This window comes from Strongylocentrotus purpuratus, unplaced genomic scaffold (assembly GCF_000002235.5).
Source record: "Strongylocentrotus purpuratus isolate Spur 01 unplaced genomic scaffold, Spur_5.0 spur5_scaffold_5, whole genome shotgun sequence".
Lineage (NCBI taxonomy): Eukaryota > Metazoa > Echinodermata > Echinoidea > Camarodonta > Strongylocentrotidae > Strongylocentrotus > Strongylocentrotus purpuratus.
The window spans coordinates 21241939-21259996 of NW_022145611.1; the positions used below are offsets into that span (position 1 = coordinate 21241939).

Consider the following 18058-nt stretch of genomic DNA (forward strand, 5'->3'; position numbering starts at 1 on the left):
CCCACCGGCCAACTACAGCGAAATTTCATTTCGAGCTTTGTATCTAGCCAGGAAAAGGGTGACTTCTAATCATATTCTTTAAGAAAAGTGAGTAACAAACAATTAATTATTCTTTGTCGATTTCATTACTAAATGGAGTAATTTCTAATTCTTCGCAAACACCTACATTCTGATGTTGTTCCTTGTCTTGTTTCGTATGACGTTATCATTTCATTTTAAAAAGTAAACAAACACTTATATTCTGAAGTTGTTCCTGTCTTGGTTCGGACGCGGTAATCATTGTTTTAATTTTTTGAAGTATTTGTGGCAGCACTTTATTCTTCTCTTGATCTTTTGTTCTCTTGCTTTTGCCATTATAGTTTTCTCTTCCACTGTCAGTAATATTTCGTATCCAGGATTTTGTAAGGGGAGGTGTTTTTTGCCCAATTCGTGAGAAAATATTTAGCGGTGAATCAGCCAGCCGGCAAATAAGCGGGAGGGAGGGGGGAGACTGGCACTCCTTTTTTTCAGCTCAACATCCGACCCCCCCCCCCCCCCTTGAGCAAAAAAATAAAATAAAGGGTGTCTTTAAAATTCTCAAAGACCTCCTTTTTCCAAGGGGGGTGTTTGAACACCTGAAACACCCCGTTTGCCAAGGGGGTGTTTGGACACCCAAAACATCCCCCTCGATATACGCCAATGCTCGACCGTCACACATCTTGGCCTCGTGTTCCCATCCTTAATCCAAATTCAGCAAGCTAGTTTGTATCCGTTGGCTTATTATTTCAATAATGATATATATTTTACATACTGAGAGGTATTTTTTGGTTTTGATTTTTCCTTTTCTTTAGTTCTATTAACGGAAAATCCACCATGTCTCACAGGCAGGTAATAAATCAATTTTTTATTGGCGTTATCATTACAGGATTATTATCATTATTATTAGCAGTAGTAGTAGTAGTAGTAGAAATAGTACTATAAGTAGTAGTAGTAGTAGTAGTAGTAGTAGTAGTAGAAGAAGTTGTAGTAGTAGTAGTAGTAGTAGTTGTAGTAGTCGAAGTAGTAATAATAGTTGTGTTTTTATTGTAATTGTTATATTCATAATTATCATATTTATTGTTACTACTACTACTTCTACTACTGCTACAACTACATGTACTACTACGACTACAACAACTATACTACTACTATTGTATGTAGTTTAATGATATTTCAACGAGAACTGAATTAGATAAATGTCATTATGTACACTGTATCATTATTGTAGATACTTTTTTTTTTATTTAGAATAATTTTGCAAATCAAGGTTTGGAAGAGTTCGATTAAACCTCTAACTTGGAATATAACGATGTGAAGAATAATTATGTGTTAACTTTAAAAGTCAATGACATTGAATGAACAAGTTTATAACATGACGTTATTTTGGAAATTTTATTCAACAGCGGAGAGGAGAAGAAAAGGAAGATGTTGACATGATTCGGTTCAGAAAAACCTTCGAAGAACTGTCCGGACAGGTAAAAGAAAAATATATATATTTATATATATATAATATATATATATATATATATATATATATATAATATATATATATATATATATATTATATATATATATATATAATATATATATATATATAATGTGAATTTTAAATAATTAGCCAACGAGAGAGGGGAGGGAGAGAAAGGAAGACAGAACAGAGGGGAGAGTAGGAGAGAGAGAGAGAGAGAGAGAGAGAGGAGCCGGAATATAATGCTATAGAGAGAGAGAGAGAGAGAGAGATGAGGAGAAGATCAAAGGAAAGTGAAACAAAGATCAGATCAGAATTTGTATTATTTTACAGTTGAAAAATGAAAAATCAATTTTATGAAGGAGTGCTTTCATACACGTAAATTCGATGAATTATTGATGTCTTCACATTTTGGTAAAGATCTTGTTTGTAAAGAAGGAAAGAACGACTCACTTGCTGCATGGATATGATATTTTTAGTAAAATACAATTTGGTTATCGAGTTCAGCATATACTGCAACACAATGCTCACTTGACATGTACAACAAGGGCCTGCCTGACATGAGCCAACAAAGGCCTGCTTGACAATGATTTTGCACTCAAGGCAATATTTTCAGACCTTTCCAAGGCCTTTCACACCGTGAAGCATAATAGGGGACGCTTATGAAAACAAACGAAAAATCACAATTTGGAACCGCTCCCACATTTTGTAGTGGCCTATTTCAAAAGTTTGATGATTTATTTTTGACAAAAAGTAGCGATAGAAAATGAAAACCGTTCCCACACTATTCTTTCTGCTGTGAATTCTTACCAAACTGCCCATCCGGTTATGATTTTTTTCTTTACGTTATCATAGGAGAGTGATGAAGTGAGAAGACGATAAAAATCTCAACACTTGGTTTTAAAAGAAAAGAAAACAAGAACTGATACGTAAAATACAACACACCGTTTGACATTATAATACGTTAAATAATTATATAACACGTCGTTTTTAAAGACATGTGTTAATTAGAACTTTCATTAAACATTCTTATGACAAAATTTTAAAGCAAGTTATCAAAAGTAAAGGTCAATAGGCTGTATACATTTCCGAATTATTAATTACATTGATTTTGTATCGTTCTCTATATAGATTTTATGTTAAAAACTTTGCCTTTAATTATATCGAATGCAAAATAGTGTGTGGAGACGATTGATGTACATGATACTTACTGATAAAGTATATAACCAATGTCAAAACCTAATTAATTCTATGGTATATCAACATAAAGCCACAAATACCCAATTATAAATTGATTATACAATTTTATTGTGTTTTCCCTCAGGACATGGAGGTTGATGCTTGGGAACTTCGGGACATTCTAAATTCATCCCTTCGTCAAGGTTAGTGAATTACAACCAATAAATGACAAAAACCTGACACTGCAGTCTTTTATGTTCGTTGTACAGGAGGCGCCATTTTTCGATTACGTCATTATTTTTATACCTTTTTTTTGCAATATCAATTTTGCATGTTTTTTTGTATAAGGTGTAATGTTATACAAGACCTATCAAAGTCAGCGCAAGTCGCTGACGCAGTGCTATATGTCAGTAAAATAACGCTCCGACGACAACTGGCACAGTTCAGTCCAGGTGCATAATTTTACCTAGTAAATTAGACCGTCAGAATGATGAGTCTCTTTATGTCGACGATTATTCCACATTAATTATGTTATTGTATCATGATAATTTTTTTGTCTATTAGCAACCAGTCCATCATTAAGCGTCGATACACTAAAGAAGGGGAGGGGAGGAGGATTGAACCCATTGATTGGAATAAAATGAGTACATTAGTGGGTTCGTTGTAAGATAATACAATTCTGGTTTCTTGTGCTGTCTTTTTGCAGCGCATAATAATGACATCATTATTAACATAACACTTGCTCCAGCAGATAATATGGTACATTGGTACAAACTTTGTCTATGCATGTTAGACGACAAGAACTAATATAATGAACGTTATCAATATACATTTGAGGGGTCCGCTCCTTTTGTTCCATAATATCACATTCATCTGTTCTTGTCCCTTTTGATTCGGTATTTATAAGATGTGTGTGACGGCCTTCGTGAGTGTCATCATTTCCATCATTTTCGTATAGATAGCATTGGAGGTGTCACTGTATGTTGAGGTGTCATAATGGTATAATAGTTCATTTACTTGACTCTCAATCCAAGGATTGAGGTTTCGAATACCAGTCCGGCACTAATGTCCTTTGGCAGGACATTCATCCACTTTTGCCACAGACTCTCCTCAGAGGCTAACCGATATGCCAGAGCGTTACAAAATATTATTTGGCCGCAAGCTATTGGCCGTGAAAATAATGTTGAAGCGCCAGGAGCGTCACGGCTTGAAGAATCCTATATCACTATTATAATTTGTCATTAATTCAGTTATTATTTGTTTTCCTATTATTCCTCAGATTTACGCCGTGATCGTTTTAGTGAGGACTCTTGCAAAAGTATGGTGGCTCTCAGCGATGTATCCTTTCTCAAACTGAAACAAGAAGGGGCGTCATTGGCTCTATTGATAGGGGAGGGGGTTCGGACCAAATTTGTCGAAAAGAATATAATTATGGAAGAAAAAAAAACGGGAAAAAACACAAACACAAACAAACAACAACATTATTTTTACTTGCCGTCATAGTTTGAATATTACTTATCTGCCGACAACAAATTAAAAACTGCCAATAGTGAAATTGGGGGAGGGTGCTCCCCACACGCCAGCTCCCAAAGTCACTACCCTCACCCCCTCCCCCCCCCCCTACCCTCCAGCGACGTCCCAGTAAATAGGAATAACGTTCTTCCCTTTTAGCAAAACCTAATATTTTATTATCGCTTTTAGTACAATAAAGGAGCGAATTGGCAAACAACAATTTCAAGGAGAAGAATTTTTTATTATTTTCCTGAACGTTTTCACACAGGAGGATCGTACTGGCAAGCTTAGCTTCGATGAGTTCAGAGAGCTGTGGGACCACATTTGTGAATGGAAGGTATAATATTAATATAGACAATTCTTTTCGTAGTAACCTTCATGATTGGCAATAATGACTATAGGACTCTTAAAGAAGAAAAAGGGTTGAACATAATAATTTACATGAGCATAGATGAAATTATTGGGTTATATTCAATACTAATCCTATGCATGTACCCCTTTTTCTTATTGAAAATAATTATTTGTGACATTTTAATCTTAGAATTCTAGAAGTGCCCTTAAAACATCATTGTCTTGTGAGGTATAGGAGTAAATATAAAGTTTTTCTTCATGTTAGACTTTGATTGATACTTTTTGCAGGAATTATTCAAGAAGGCAGACACTGATAACTCTGGAATGATCAGTACCAACGAGATGAGGGCGTCTTTAACCTCACTTGGTAGGAACATTGTTACTGTTAACACTTTGGTTGCTTTCTTTGTCTCTCCGAGCTGCACGGAGCTCGGTTGCCACATGTGCAATTTTGCACAAAACTATAGGCACCAATATTATTGAAGGATTGATTTGTGCAACACAGTGGCTTTGGCGAATTACCTATTACCAGTCTTGATTAGCTCCATGACAACTCTTAACACGGGTATATGTTGATTAATCTTAAACTGGAAACAGTTCAATAATCATGAAACCTTCGGTATATCTTTTTCACGATAAATTTATTTATTTATTTTATTTATTTATTTATTCAAGTCTTCTTTATACAGGGTGGCCCTTTCAATAACGAGTATTGCTCTTCCAAGGGGCCCTGTCTATACAATTAAAAACATGTAAAACATTGCACATTAATATGGTATACATACAAATAAAACCGATATACAAAGTAACTAAAATTACAACAAGAACTACGAATACAATATATGAAATATTTAAAAAAAAAAAAAAAAAAGTTTAAGAATAAATATTGCAAATGAAAGAAGAAGAAGAAGAAGGAAAAAAAAGTGTTTGTCAGAGGGCGTTTTGGATACTGAGAAGCTTGCATTGCCTCTTAAAGGACAATAGGGACACACTAACACGTACATTAGGAGAGAGGTTATTCCACATGAGTGACCCTTGGTAGTGAAGGGATCTTTTGAAATAATCTGTTCGGGGAGTTTTAATGAAGAGTGGAGATTGTGCAGAATGCCTGGTATAAATAGAAATCTTTCTCGGGATAACTATTGGCTTGAGATATAAAGGCGTGAGATTATTTTGAATTTTGTACATATTTAAACAAATTTGGTAATTAATTCTTTGACGTACTGATTGCCAGGAAAGTTCAGTCAACATAGTGATGTGAGGGGTAAAAAAATCAGCTTTAAGTATGAGTCTTGCAAAACGGTTTTGTAGTTTTTGAATTCTTGAAATATGACACATTGCACTTTGTCCCCAGATAATATTGCAATAATCGATGTGCGGTAAAAACAAACTATTATAAATCATTAACAAAATACGTTTCGGTAAAAGATATTGAATACGTCTGATATAACCAATAGTTCTTGATAACTTATTACATAATGTATTAATGTGGCAGTTCCACCGTAAGCAAGAGTCAATTATCAAACCAAGATATTTAAATTCATTAACCTGTTCGAGTTTGTTGGTGTTTACATACATTTCTAGTTTCTTATTTTTCACTTTAGATTGAGTTCCAATTAACATGCATTTTGTTTTCTTTACATTAAGGGTTAACCGATTATCATCAATCCATGCAAGGATTTTATTCAGTGCTAGCTGTAACTCTTTCTGGACAAGAGAACATGATTTCCCTCGACAAAATATAGCGGTATCGTCAGCGTACACACATAGTTTAAAAGAATTACCAAATTTAATATTACATGCATCATTAATGAATATAGAGAACAATAGAGGCGATATCATACTCCCTTGCGGGACACCTTTCGATATAGGTCTAAAATTGGAAAGACTATCGTTCACCTTAACACATTGTTCACGGTCATGTAAATAATTAGAAAACCAAATAGCCTCTGTTTCTTTTACACCATACGTTGATAATTTAGATAAAAGTAGTTCATGAGAAACAGAATCGAATGCACTTTTCAGATCAATGAAAACAACTCCGGTCACCAAGCCTTCTTCTATGTTACGTAACAAGTATTCATTTACATCAATTAAAACGCTATTTGTTGAGTGCAGTGGGCGAAAGCCAGATTGGAGTGAACTCAATAGTTCATTGTCAATAAAATACTTGTATAGTTGAGAATGTACAGCCTTTTCTAGAATTTTCATTATATGCGGAAGAACCGATATAGGTCTATAGTTAAAAATCTCTTGTTTACTCCCGTTTTTATATAAAGGGGTAACTCTTGCTTTTTTCCATTCTTTCGGAATACAACCTCGATGTGAAAATAAAAGCCTTCTGTAAAACAGCGCATTTCCTAAAATAGTGACACTTTCAAACAATCCAATGAAAATGGCATACTTTATGCAAATTTAGATCCACCATTTTAGGCGAAAACTAAATTATTCTGTTTGTGACTAGGATTATGATAGAGTATTTAAATCCATAATATCGAGTGAAAATGTAAACCTATGGCCAATATATACTTCTGTCTATCTGCTTCAACTTCGAGGGCACTAGAAGCGTGGTCCTTCTCATGTTTTATTCCTTCATCCATTTTCTTCCACAAAGGAATAAACATTATCTAATAGCGGACAATATGACTGAAATACAAACTTTCATACCGTAACTTTTCAACAGTAAAATGATTCAAATTATGTTACTATTTTATTTGTTAATACATGTACGTATGCTTTCTAGCTTTGTATTTTTTTTGCGTGTTTTTATTTTGCTTTTGTGATTATTTTGTTCCCCTGTCTTCTTTTCTTGTAGGCTTTAAGCTGAAGAATGACACATTTCGAGCCCTTGGTCTGCTGTATGGAAATAAGGAGGGTAACTTGTCATTTGCCAGCTTCATACATGTCGCTATCAGAGTCAAGTTTATGTACAGTAAGTTGACTTCAGAAGTTTATTCCGAGGGATTTATATTCAGTGAGTTGAATTTAATACGAAGTTAAGTAGTATAAAAGAATCTGAATGTTATGCATAAATCCAGGATTTCTTGCAAAGTTTCGAGGAGTAATGTACGATCTGGGACGGGGGTCACAAAGACTAAGATCGACTTTAAGTTGGATTAACCATGGCGGGCCATTCATGCCACTGTTTACTCTCACCATTATGATCTTTAGATAATATTTTTTCCTTTAATAATAAAAAAAAAAATGGTATTAATTCTGTAGATTTGTGACCATGATTTGTACGTCCCTTGAGAGACCAATGCCAGTAAATGGTGAGAGCAAGCTGTGGCATGAACAGCCTACCATAGTTAAGTCCAACTTAAAGTCGATCTTAGTCTTTTCGAAAAAATTCCCCAGCTCCCTGTCCAGCTCCTCTCTTAAGCTTTGTTGGGAACCATCGTGATGATTCAAATTTGGTTGGTAATGCTTGTCATGCATCATGCAAGCTCTTGGAAGTAATTTCGTTAAATTTTTTTAAATATTTATATCTCCCACTGTAATTTTTGGATGCCTTTTTTTAACTTTGAGTGTGTGACATTAAAATGAATGAATTGAATATTTGTGACGAAATTCTTTTCTTTCTGGTTTGTTTTACAGCTACCTTCGAATCAAAGAGCCGCGGTGACAAGGCCAGATTCAATTTGGAAGAGGTATGTATGATCATGTTTTTGATGTGTGTTTGTATTCAGATACGTATAGTGGCGGATTTAGGGGGAGGAACACAGCGTGTTTATGGCATTAAAAATAATCAAATGGAAGTGGATAATAAATGTGAAGTAACTGAAACATTGATACGTATTAATGGTATTTGCAAAAAAGGTGGAATATGAAATTCTGTAAAGTTTAATCATCAAAACTTACCAACTTAGTATTCATGAAAATAATATCATTCAATCATATTTTGGTAAAACTTCCATAGATACTAATGTGATATTCGTAGGTTTTAATCCCGCAATCATTTTCCTTGATCTGATTTTTTTTTCAGCTACTGATGGTATACTTCTACTCCTAATTATCTCGGTGGCATCGAGGTTCGTGAGAAGCAGTCGGTCAAGTTTAAACAATTCAATGTTTTTAACATAAAATCGTCTTTCATTATACAGTTTTATTATGCATTTTTAGGCCTACAGGTTTGAAAAATATATAATGAATATAAGAAATATTAATTAGTATAGCTGATCATAATTTAATTAGGTTAAAATTCTATTAAGATGCCATGCTGAACTTACACGTAAGTTAACATTTAATATTATGTTGAATTCCTGATATAAATTTAAATCATTTCTATGCGTCTTGAGCATCTCTAGAGATGGATATGTTGCGCTTTACAAATATTTGTATTATTATTGTTATTGTTATTATTAGGTCTGTTAAATAGAGGTTTTGCCGACATGCCAACATGTTTAAGTAGTTTGTATAATTATATGCATTTTGGGGCAATTTTACAGGATACTTTTGGAGACTCGGTCACTCTCAATGTGGCCCCTGCTTTAGATAATCATGCACCCCTGGTTTGTGGGTAGTAGATCCACATACAAATTAATCAGTGGGTATATTTCGATTCATTTTGTTGTAAAATAGTGATGATAATAATAATAGTTTATACTAATATTTATAATAATCAAATTCATGTTAGGTGAAATAAAATTCACGACTGTGCGTACAATTATTTCCTACTTCGTGCATTTAAATTAACGCGGCGCTCACGATGAGCATATTTGGGGCATTCAATTTCATTTTATGGTGATCAATTTTCTACAACGAGCATTCTATTTAGTGTAATATTGAGAGGGATTCCAAATAAGAGGGAAACTTTGATTTCTTTAAAGTGATTACTTGGAATTATTGGTAATCTTTGTTACACAATGAAATCTTCCCAGTAATGTTCTTTTTTTACATGAAAATTGTTGCCTTTTGATCATGTAGGCCTATTTGATTATCATATCGATAATTATATATATAATTATATACATACATGACTATCCTGTACTACACCTTTCTTCCAATATATAATTATGTAGACCTATACATTTTCTAAATAATCGGAAACATTGATAGAGTTTTAAAATCATTTCAATTTCTTTGAAGTGCATTTAATTTTATAAACTTGAATGAAAATACGTTTTCAATGAAATAGTTTTAAAACATAGAAACTAGTGATTTGGAGGTGATTTCGGCTATAGTACTGGGAAAATGCTTTTTCCCTTAATTCTTTTAACAATTCAATTACTTTGAAATGCATTTAATTTCATAAACTAGAATGAAAATACCTTTTCAATGAAATAGTTCTTTTATATGATGTAAATATATATATACCAGTATATATACCATATATATATATATATATGTATATGTGTTCATCTTCCTCTCTCTCTCTCTCTCTCACTCTCTCTATCTCTCTCTCGCCCCCTCTGACACCCATCCTCTCACACCCACCCTCTCTCTTCATTTCGTTGTCCTTAATAGCTACTCTCTATTTGTATTTGTTTCTTTAATTCTATTCAGATGTTCACATTTGTTTAGACGATTTGGTCCATGCATTGTCATATGATTGGAAAGCAAATGTCCTTTGATATTTTGTAATTCAAGCTAATGATTTCACAAGAAATAATATATCATACAACTTTATGAGAGACACCTCAGTTGTGTAGGTAGAGCATGACATTTCTGCAGAATCGTTTATTTTCAGTTACATATTTACATCTAGGAACAGTTAGAGAAAATAAATTACATTGTTTACGCATCATCATTGAACAAGCCCTTATCATTCTTAATTTTATATCTATATTTCACAATGATGATAAATTCTTCGTTAATAATGCTTTTGCTCTTACTTCGAATTTGTTATGAAATTTGACTGATATTGTCCATACCATTAACGAATTTGAGTTTTGTACATTCCGAGTAATAAACTAATGAGAATGATATTAACATTTGATAATTTTGTGAGATGACGTTAATTTTAGCATAGTGCACACCAAAGACATATCATTGTCCTCCCTCTTTATGTTTCTTTATTTTATTAGTATTAATATATTCGCATGATTCTAAATATCGGATTTTACAATATTTCTGTTTGTGTCCAGACCACACCTTCCTTATACTAGTACAATAAAAAGATTGGTCGTTTCACGTTTTATTGAACATGCTGAGAAAATAATTGTTCTATCAAATATGTTTAAAAAAAATCTAATTCAATAAAATAACGGGAAATAAAGAAAAATAAAGCAGTGCGTTAGTTGAGTAGGATGGTGCTTGCGCGTGTGTGTATGTATGGGTGTGGGCGTGTGCGTGTGTGTGTGTGTGTGTGTAAGAGAGATATATATATAAATAGATAGATATAAAGATCTCTCTCGCCCCCTCTGTATGAGCGAAAAAGGGAGGGTATGCGTGTGTGTGTGTGTGCGCGTGCGCGCGCACAGTACACAAGGCCGTTAACAACCTCTCGAGGTCATCAGTCTACAGTGCTTTCAATAAAATTGGATACAATGTCATGAATAGAAAGTGGCCAACCTCTATCAGAGCAGTCGTTTTAGATTAGTTTGTTGAAGAAAGAAAAACCTTTATATTTTAAGTTTGGGATTGGGTATTACTTTGTTTCAGATTCTGAAACAAAATCCTGGATTTAGCTCATGCTGCAATGACAATTATAAACCTTCAGGTCAGTCAGGAACCCCATGACTTTTACAAGCCGATCGCCTGTCTAATTATCAAGATATCTATGATTGAAAATCAAAATCAAATTTTGCGTTTTCCTAATGGTTTTCATAACACTACAGTCTATTGGGGGGAAACGAGTATGGTAAAACCGGTCACTCAAAGATGTTTTACTTTTTTGAGGCACTTCTTGATCATTTTGAAGCGCATTTTGTCTAGGGCTTCAATATTACATCATTATTACAGATGCTCAGGGGCGTACGCAGGGGGGGGGGTTGGGGGTTCAAACCCCCCTTTTGTATTTTTATGTGTGTAAACCCCCCTAAAAAAAACTTTACAAAAACCCATTTGGATTTTTTTTTTTTTTTTTTTTTTTTTTTTTATTAAAAAATATATATATATATATATATATGCCCACGGCTAACCTAAAAAAGGTGACCTTACCCCCCCCCCCCCCAACGAAGAAAAATGTCAAATTTTCAAATTTCGAGACCAAAAAAAAAGTGTCCGCTTACCCCCGATGACTTCTCGATGACTTCATCTGAAAGGGACTTTCCCATGAATTCAGCTATCTGTTGTACGGCTCCTGGTAAGTCCTAAAAGTCGTATGAAGAATTAAGAATGATGTTATTTAACATTATCAAAATGTTTTCACCATTGAAATTATGATGTATTTTGTTAATAATTTCTCAAGTTACAGACATTGTTATTGTTTTTATTACAAAAAGAGCTTTGTATCATTTAAAAAAGAGCTATAAAAATACGTATATTGTTGTTATTGTAATTATTATCATCATTATCAGTATCATTACTATTATTAGTACCAGTAGTAGTAGTAGTAGTAGTAGTAGTAGTGAGCATTATCACCATCATCATCTTATCGTCATCATCATCATCATATAAGTATTATCATCATCATTATTATTATTATTATTATTATTATTATTATTATTATTATTATTATTATTATTGTTGTTGTTCTTGTTCTTGTTGTTGACAATATAAAATATAATGATTCCACGAAAAACTGAATGTAATACGTTTACCTAAAGATATATGTCATCTGTTAGGAGTCATATTTTAAGGGGCCTATCGCCGAAGGAGTAACTTGCCCAGCAAGACAATTAATGCACATTTGCCACTCTTCACCCTGGGGTGGTATTCTGAACATGTAAGTTTTGTGTTATCTTTTGTTGTATCTTCCAGAGATAACACAGCGCTAATATTGTTGTAAGTTGGTATTCTGAACATCATTTTATCCCTGTGTTATCTCTTGTTCAGAATACCGCCCAAGGTGTTTACTGAGCACCTGATGGGAGGTATTTCTTGAAACGCTGTGCTGATAACGGCTGCCAGGGCTAAAGCGAGTGTTATAATATCCAAACATTTTTGGAAGTGCATAAGGACGTTATATCATAATGTGCTATAGAGGAACATCTTAATATGATTATTAGTTTTTATCACAGAGGGTATTGTCTTTTGTATTTAGATCCAATCCAATCCGAAAGATATTTGATATAGTGCCTTTTCCTTGCGGTAACATAAAAGAATTGGCCGGTTGTAATTGTCATTGTTGTAAATCTCCGGAATCATTTATGGTACAAAGTTGAAATTATGTACTTCTGTCCTTCTATTTCAGTTTTGCTTGGAAAATGTTCGACAAATTTTCCTACACTTTTTTAAATGATTAAAGTAAATAAAGAATATTTTATTTTAGGGGATACAACGATACAACTCACCTTCTTCATATCTTCGTACTTGAGAAAGAGAACGTTTGGATGATTTCTTCTCCTCCACCATGGCAACACGTTTTCAAACCAAGATCCTTGAGGAGCTGAGGTAGAAATAATGCAATCGCAATGACTTTTAGGAAATCATCTCAAAAGTCATTAAAAAAATTATTGCCAAAATGATCTTGTTTGAAGCATGTGTTTTCAGTGTACCCATATTTTAAAGCCATGCTGTACTAGCATCATTACCGCAAAATCCCCTCTAGCGCCACCTCAAGTCAGCTAACAGTAAGGTCCCGGAGTTCGTTGCTTCCGTAGCTGCGCTGTTGGATTTTGGCATCGACTCCTTTGTTTTCGAAGTGGGAATTAAAGGGGTAAGTCCCTCAGATAAAATCTTAGATTTGAACCTCGTGTAGAGGGGAGTCACCACCTGTGCACGTTAAGAACACACTGCACTATTCGTATAGGAGTAGGGGAAACCCCGGCAAAGTGGTCCACCTGTATACCCCAATCAGTTATATCGAGAGAACACACTCAAGGATTACAGTGGTCCAGTTAGCTTTTTATCTCCCAGAAAATCTCTCAGAAAATGTCCCTTCTTGGGTATAAAATTCTAAATGACGACTTACCCCTGTTAGCTAAGAACTCTTCAAAGAATATATCCCAAGAATCATAGCTCGGCAATTGTGGAGTGTAATGACAGAAATGATAGTAGGAAACAGCCGTATCCTTTGGGTTCCGGGCTACGTAAATCACCTGCAAATCAACGCAATAATGCAATATAGACCATTTTTGTAATTTTACCAAATTGTAAATCATATGTAACTGTAAAGTGACTAGATTATATTTTTTGTATATACCTCACTTAAGAAATCCAGCCCTCTGAATGGTCGAAATTGCAGTCATGATTTTAGCCATTCCCGTAAAGAAACCATTTAATAGTCCAAGTGTAAAATCCCGGCAAAAATCCAGTTATAGGCAAAATAATAAAATCTTGCTGCGATAACCATTGGTTTACGTGTTTAAATGTTCTTTGAGCGAGCGCAGACATCATACAGTGCTTTTTGTCTGCGATTCCCAACTGATCGAAAATTTCAGTCATTTTTCGGAGAGTGATAAACAGACAGTTTATCAGATTTTCCGCGATGTCTTAACCAATCTTTATCCGATAAAAGGATAAGGTAAGAATTCTTGGTAGATTTTTGTTTTAATTCTGCATATAAAAGGGATTTCGACTGCTTTAATACTCGAGGAATGGTTGTTTCTATACTGGCTCTTTGGAAATTTGTCTTCGCTGCTATCTCCCCTCGGCGCGCCACCCACATAGGTGCGCCTCGGGGAGATAGCAGCGGAGGCAAATTTCCCTTGAGCGTATAAAAACAGCAAGTCCTCTCGTAGCAGTCGATATCTCTATATTATGCACCTTTTACGAATAATTTTATCTTAGTAGTCAGAATGCGAATTGCATACATTATCATTATAATCCAGTGAAAAACCCAGGAAGTGGTGATCACACCAGCCCCCAAATGTTGAATTTTTGACGCAAGTCTATGAAACACTGCGCAACACCACGCTACTGTTCGCCATGCCTACGCTACCCTACGCCAGTCCGACGAAGCAGTAAAAGCGTATAAAGGCGTCCTAGATTCTACCTGCATACAGTTAGCAACCATACGCAACCGTAAGCAAACCTACCCTTTACGCCAGGCCTACATAAACGTACGCAAACTTACGCCTGTTATACGCAATCGAACATGTAAGCACGCCAATTGCATATGCCGTAGGAACGGCTTCGCACGGGGTACGTAACTAAAGGCCATCGTCCGCAAGCCTACGCATTACCTACGCAGGGACTATACCGAAGCAATATTTTCATGAATACGCAGCCTACTTTAGGCGTACTCGGTACGCCACGCAGATCCGGTGTGGAAGGGGCCTAAGTCATTCGAAAGTAGCCACACAATTACCTTAGCTTTCGGATCGTCGGTGCTGATATCCTGGGGTAGAAAAGGCGAGTGGCAGTGAGATTTGAGTATCCTTGGCGACGCCATCTTTTCAGCCTTGTCGATTACCAGCGGTGATGTCTGAAATGACGTCACAATATAAGATTAGACATTATTAATTAAATAAATATGATAATAGTCAACATAATATAGTCAGTGCGGAAATAGTCAAATATTGTCATATGAAAATAGTCAATGAGAAAAACAGCCAGTAATAATCACTCTTGCAATTTTGAATTAACATGCTAAATCAAGTGACCTTAAACCACCTGAATGGGTTAACACCCATTTCACAAGGTGACGCACGTTCTCTAATTTTTTGTATTTATTGCGGATTGAAAAACATTACACATTATATGGATTGTTTGTTAGAAAGTTAGGCTTCGCTCGTTAGAACCTCGTAGTAGACTACGCGACAGTTTTTTAATATTTGTTCATGAGGACGTAATGTAATAATTATGCTTCCGTTATATTATAACAAAGAGTAAAGTTTATAGGTTAGATTGGCATTAATATATTTGTCGGCAATTGGTGGCTTGTTTTGTCGATAATCGGTGGCCTCTACCCCCCCCCCCCTCCCCCACACTGAAAAAGGTCTAGCGACGCCCCTAATTGTACATACCAATGGGTTTCGGCCGTCTTCCACGCTCTCAAGGAATGGAACTGCCTCCATGATATTGGTGCCTTCCAGTCTGCTCATATCACCGCCATGTTGAATTAACAGACTCAGCTGCTCCACCCACGTTGTGCCTTGTACGTGAAAATAGAAATTGTCTTATTCAGGGGGTGATAGTGAGCACTCAAAAATATTTTTAAAGGATTTTTTGCCCCCTCAACCACGCCCCCTTGAGTAAACACAAAATGAAGAGGATTCGGGGGAAAAAAAACATCTGACACCATTCCCCCCCCCCCCCTTGAGTAAGAACATTGGAAACAAAATAGGGGGAAATAGGGGATTATAGAGAAAATAAGGGAAAATCGGGGGGGGTGGGGAACGGGGAAAATCGAGGATTTTTTAAAATATTTTAAACCGGGCAATTCTCAGGCCTGCTTATTAATCGGCAAATCGTCGAGCTCTGGCCCTGGCTATGGCTCGAACTGATAGGGTTTCATTATTATGTATGAAAAGTGCAGTGAAATTTACTTCTTCAAACACTTCCTGAAGTCCTGATCACTGTCCGATTGACTATTGAAATCACTTGCAACTGCGTCGCTCTCATTGTTTTCTTCAGTCATTTCTCCTTTTCTTTCACAATGAAATTCTTTCATAACCAAGGAGAGAATTATCCAGACACCATTGTTATCTGTATTATGTTTGATGCGTTGAGCTGCGCGTACCTGCTATGTTTTCTCCTGCAGTGACGCTATATCCTATTGCGTAATACAGCTCCGAAACTGGGCTTTTTCTGAAAAGTCTGAGTTATATATTTAAAGCTAGATTACAGAATTATTGATGATTTCAAAGAAAAATCATTCATATTCGGAATGTCCGTCAAAAACTCTTATACACGTCTCTATTTTCAATGTTAAGCCCGTATTGATTGGAGCGGCCCTTTAAGTTGGACTTGACCTATGGTAGGCCGTTTATGCCACTGGCTGCTCTCACCAATCCTGGCATTAAACTCGCAAGGGTGTGCAAATTGTTCCTTTAAATCTACAGGATTTACGTTGTTTGATAGTTCATTTGAGAAAAAATATTTAATCAAGTTCTACTTATGACTTGGGCTCAAACAATGGTAAGTAGTTTATACCCCCTAAAAACTCTTAAACCAGATATAACATTAGATGAAAAATACCAAAGAAATTATGATTTAGATATCAAAGAAATTCTTTTTTCTTCATTGATAAACTATAAACAAATTTCAAATCAGTAGATTTGTGACCAAGATGTGCATGTTTCTTTGAGAGACCAATGCCAGGAATGGTAAGTACAACCAGAGGCATGAACGGCCTGTCATAATTCAAGTCCAATTAGAGTCGATCTTAGGCTTTGTAAAGGGACTAGATGGGATTTTTTCAATTCTGTTCTAATGTCTCTGTTTTATGTGACCCGCAATACTTATCTTTTTTTCTTCAGAAACACACTCCCTTTTTGTTGTTTGACCCACCACCTTTTCATTATAAGTATCGTGCACTATTTTTCATTGATGGGAGTGAGATATTTTCTTATGCACTAATAATGCTGGTTACAATGATTATGCTTCATTTACTGTAATTTATTAATGTAACTAATTTTAACAACCTTTGAAAATTTGAGAGACTTTATGTGTTATATTACTGTTTGTATTATTGTTTTTTACTTGCATGATTCATATTTGCACACCAAGTTTCAATAACCTATAGTTACATTTTTGCATGATCTCTAGAGAAAATGATATCCACATTAAAATCTTTAATTCTTAGGATCGCAATAAATCTGCACACCTACCTGACTTCGGAAAGGTCACAATAAACAGGTCATTGGGTCGACATTCGAATTTCCTGACGCGCTTCAGCGCCGACAAGGGCATGAAGACAGGGATAATGACGCCTTCGTACTCGTAGCATGTCTGGACCACGCAATCGGGAACCTTAGATGAAAAACCTGAACTCATGTTGCTGCCTATATCAGCATAAATACATAAAGAATCGAGAAGAAGGAAAACTATTACAAAAATTACCTATCGAATCAGTGGGTGGATGGTTTTTTCCAGTAAAGGATTTTGTAATCATGAAAATGGATTATATATGGCTTTCCTATCGAGCACAGTGTGATGCGCATGGTGTTTCGACATCATTACACCGGTTATACCGTGCGGTCAAGCATATTATTAGGAACCTATTTACACCTGGATGGAGAATAAAGACTAGGTCCACTCCAACAATAATTTGCTTTAAATAGATGCGGACAAAGCAGACAAACCCATCAAACAAGTTTGAGTGAAATCGAATAACTAATAAGGAAGTTATAAAAAAATTGAAAAATATGAAAAACTATGGAACTTAGCTAATCACCACACAAATTGCCAATTTGGTTATCCGTTTGTGACGTCATTGCCTCACTATTTTTTTTAACTGCTTTATATATTTTTATCCCATTAATTTCCCTTTTTATCCCCAAAAACTTGTCATAATGCGTGCATGATATATATATTTCACAA

At 35.2% G+C, this 18058-nt stretch overlaps 2 protein-coding genes across 2 annotated transcripts; one reads left to right on the top strand and one right to left on the bottom strand.

Moving 5' to 3' along the window:
• The first annotated feature begins 58 nt into the window (after positions 1 to 58).
• LOC115929748 (calpain small subunit 1-like) lies at positions 59 to 9279 on the top strand. The gene is made up of 10 exons (XM_030999697.1): positions 59 to 87; positions 831 to 867; positions 1422 to 1493; positions 2811 to 2868; positions 3945 to 4003; positions 4446 to 4514; positions 4817 to 4895; positions 7344 to 7460; positions 8126 to 8178; positions 8514 to 9279. The coding sequence occupies exons 2-10, from the start codon at positions 853 to 855 to the stop codon at positions 8538 to 8540; spliced, it is 549 nt and encodes a 182-aa protein (XP_030855557.1). The 5' UTR covers positions 59 to 87; positions 831 to 852; the 3' UTR covers positions 8541 to 9279.
• Positions 9280 to 10225: 946 nt separating this feature from the next.
• Positions 10226 to 17516, bottom strand: LOC100889280 (sulfotransferase 1C2-like). Its single transcript, XM_011662742.2, has 7 exons — positions 17347 to 17516; positions 15541 to 15668; positions 14883 to 14999; positions 13545 to 13671; positions 12925 to 13019; positions 11701 to 11781; positions 10226 to 10231 (listed from the first exon to the last, which is right to left on the bottom strand). The coding sequence occupies exons 1-7, from the start codon at positions 17510 to 17512 to the stop codon at positions 10226 to 10228; spliced, it is 720 nt and encodes a 239-aa protein (XP_011661044.2). The 5' UTR covers positions 17513 to 17516.
• Positions 17517 to 18058: the final 542 nt, after the last annotated feature.

What these genes read in the sequence shown, in the direction of transcription:
- LOC115929748 (XM_030999697.1), top strand. An exon ending in AAATTCATCCCTTCGTCAAG is followed by an intron (nt 2,869 to 3,944) that starts GTTAGTGAATTA and finishes ATTATTCCTCAG; the next exon opens with ATTTACGCCGTGATCGTTTT. An exon ending in ACCACATTTGTGAATGGAAG is followed by an intron (nt 4,515 to 4,816) that starts GTATAATATTAA and finishes TACTTTTTGCAG; the next exon opens with GAATTATTCAAGAAGGCAGA.
- LOC100889280 (XM_011662742.2), bottom strand. Translation starts at nt 17,512, where the DNA reads ATGAGTTCAGGTTTTTCATCTAAGGTTCCCGATTGCGTGGTCCAGACA. An exon ending in CCGACGATCCGAAAGCTAAG is followed by an intron (nt 13,672 to 14,882) that starts GTAATTGTGTGG and finishes GTTGATTTGCAG; the next exon opens with GTGATTTACGTAGCCCGGAA. An exon ending in AGTACGAAGATATGAAGAAG is followed by an intron (nt 11,782 to 12,924) that starts GTGAGTTGTATC and finishes TACGACTTTTAG; the next exon opens with GACTTACCAGGAGCCGTACA.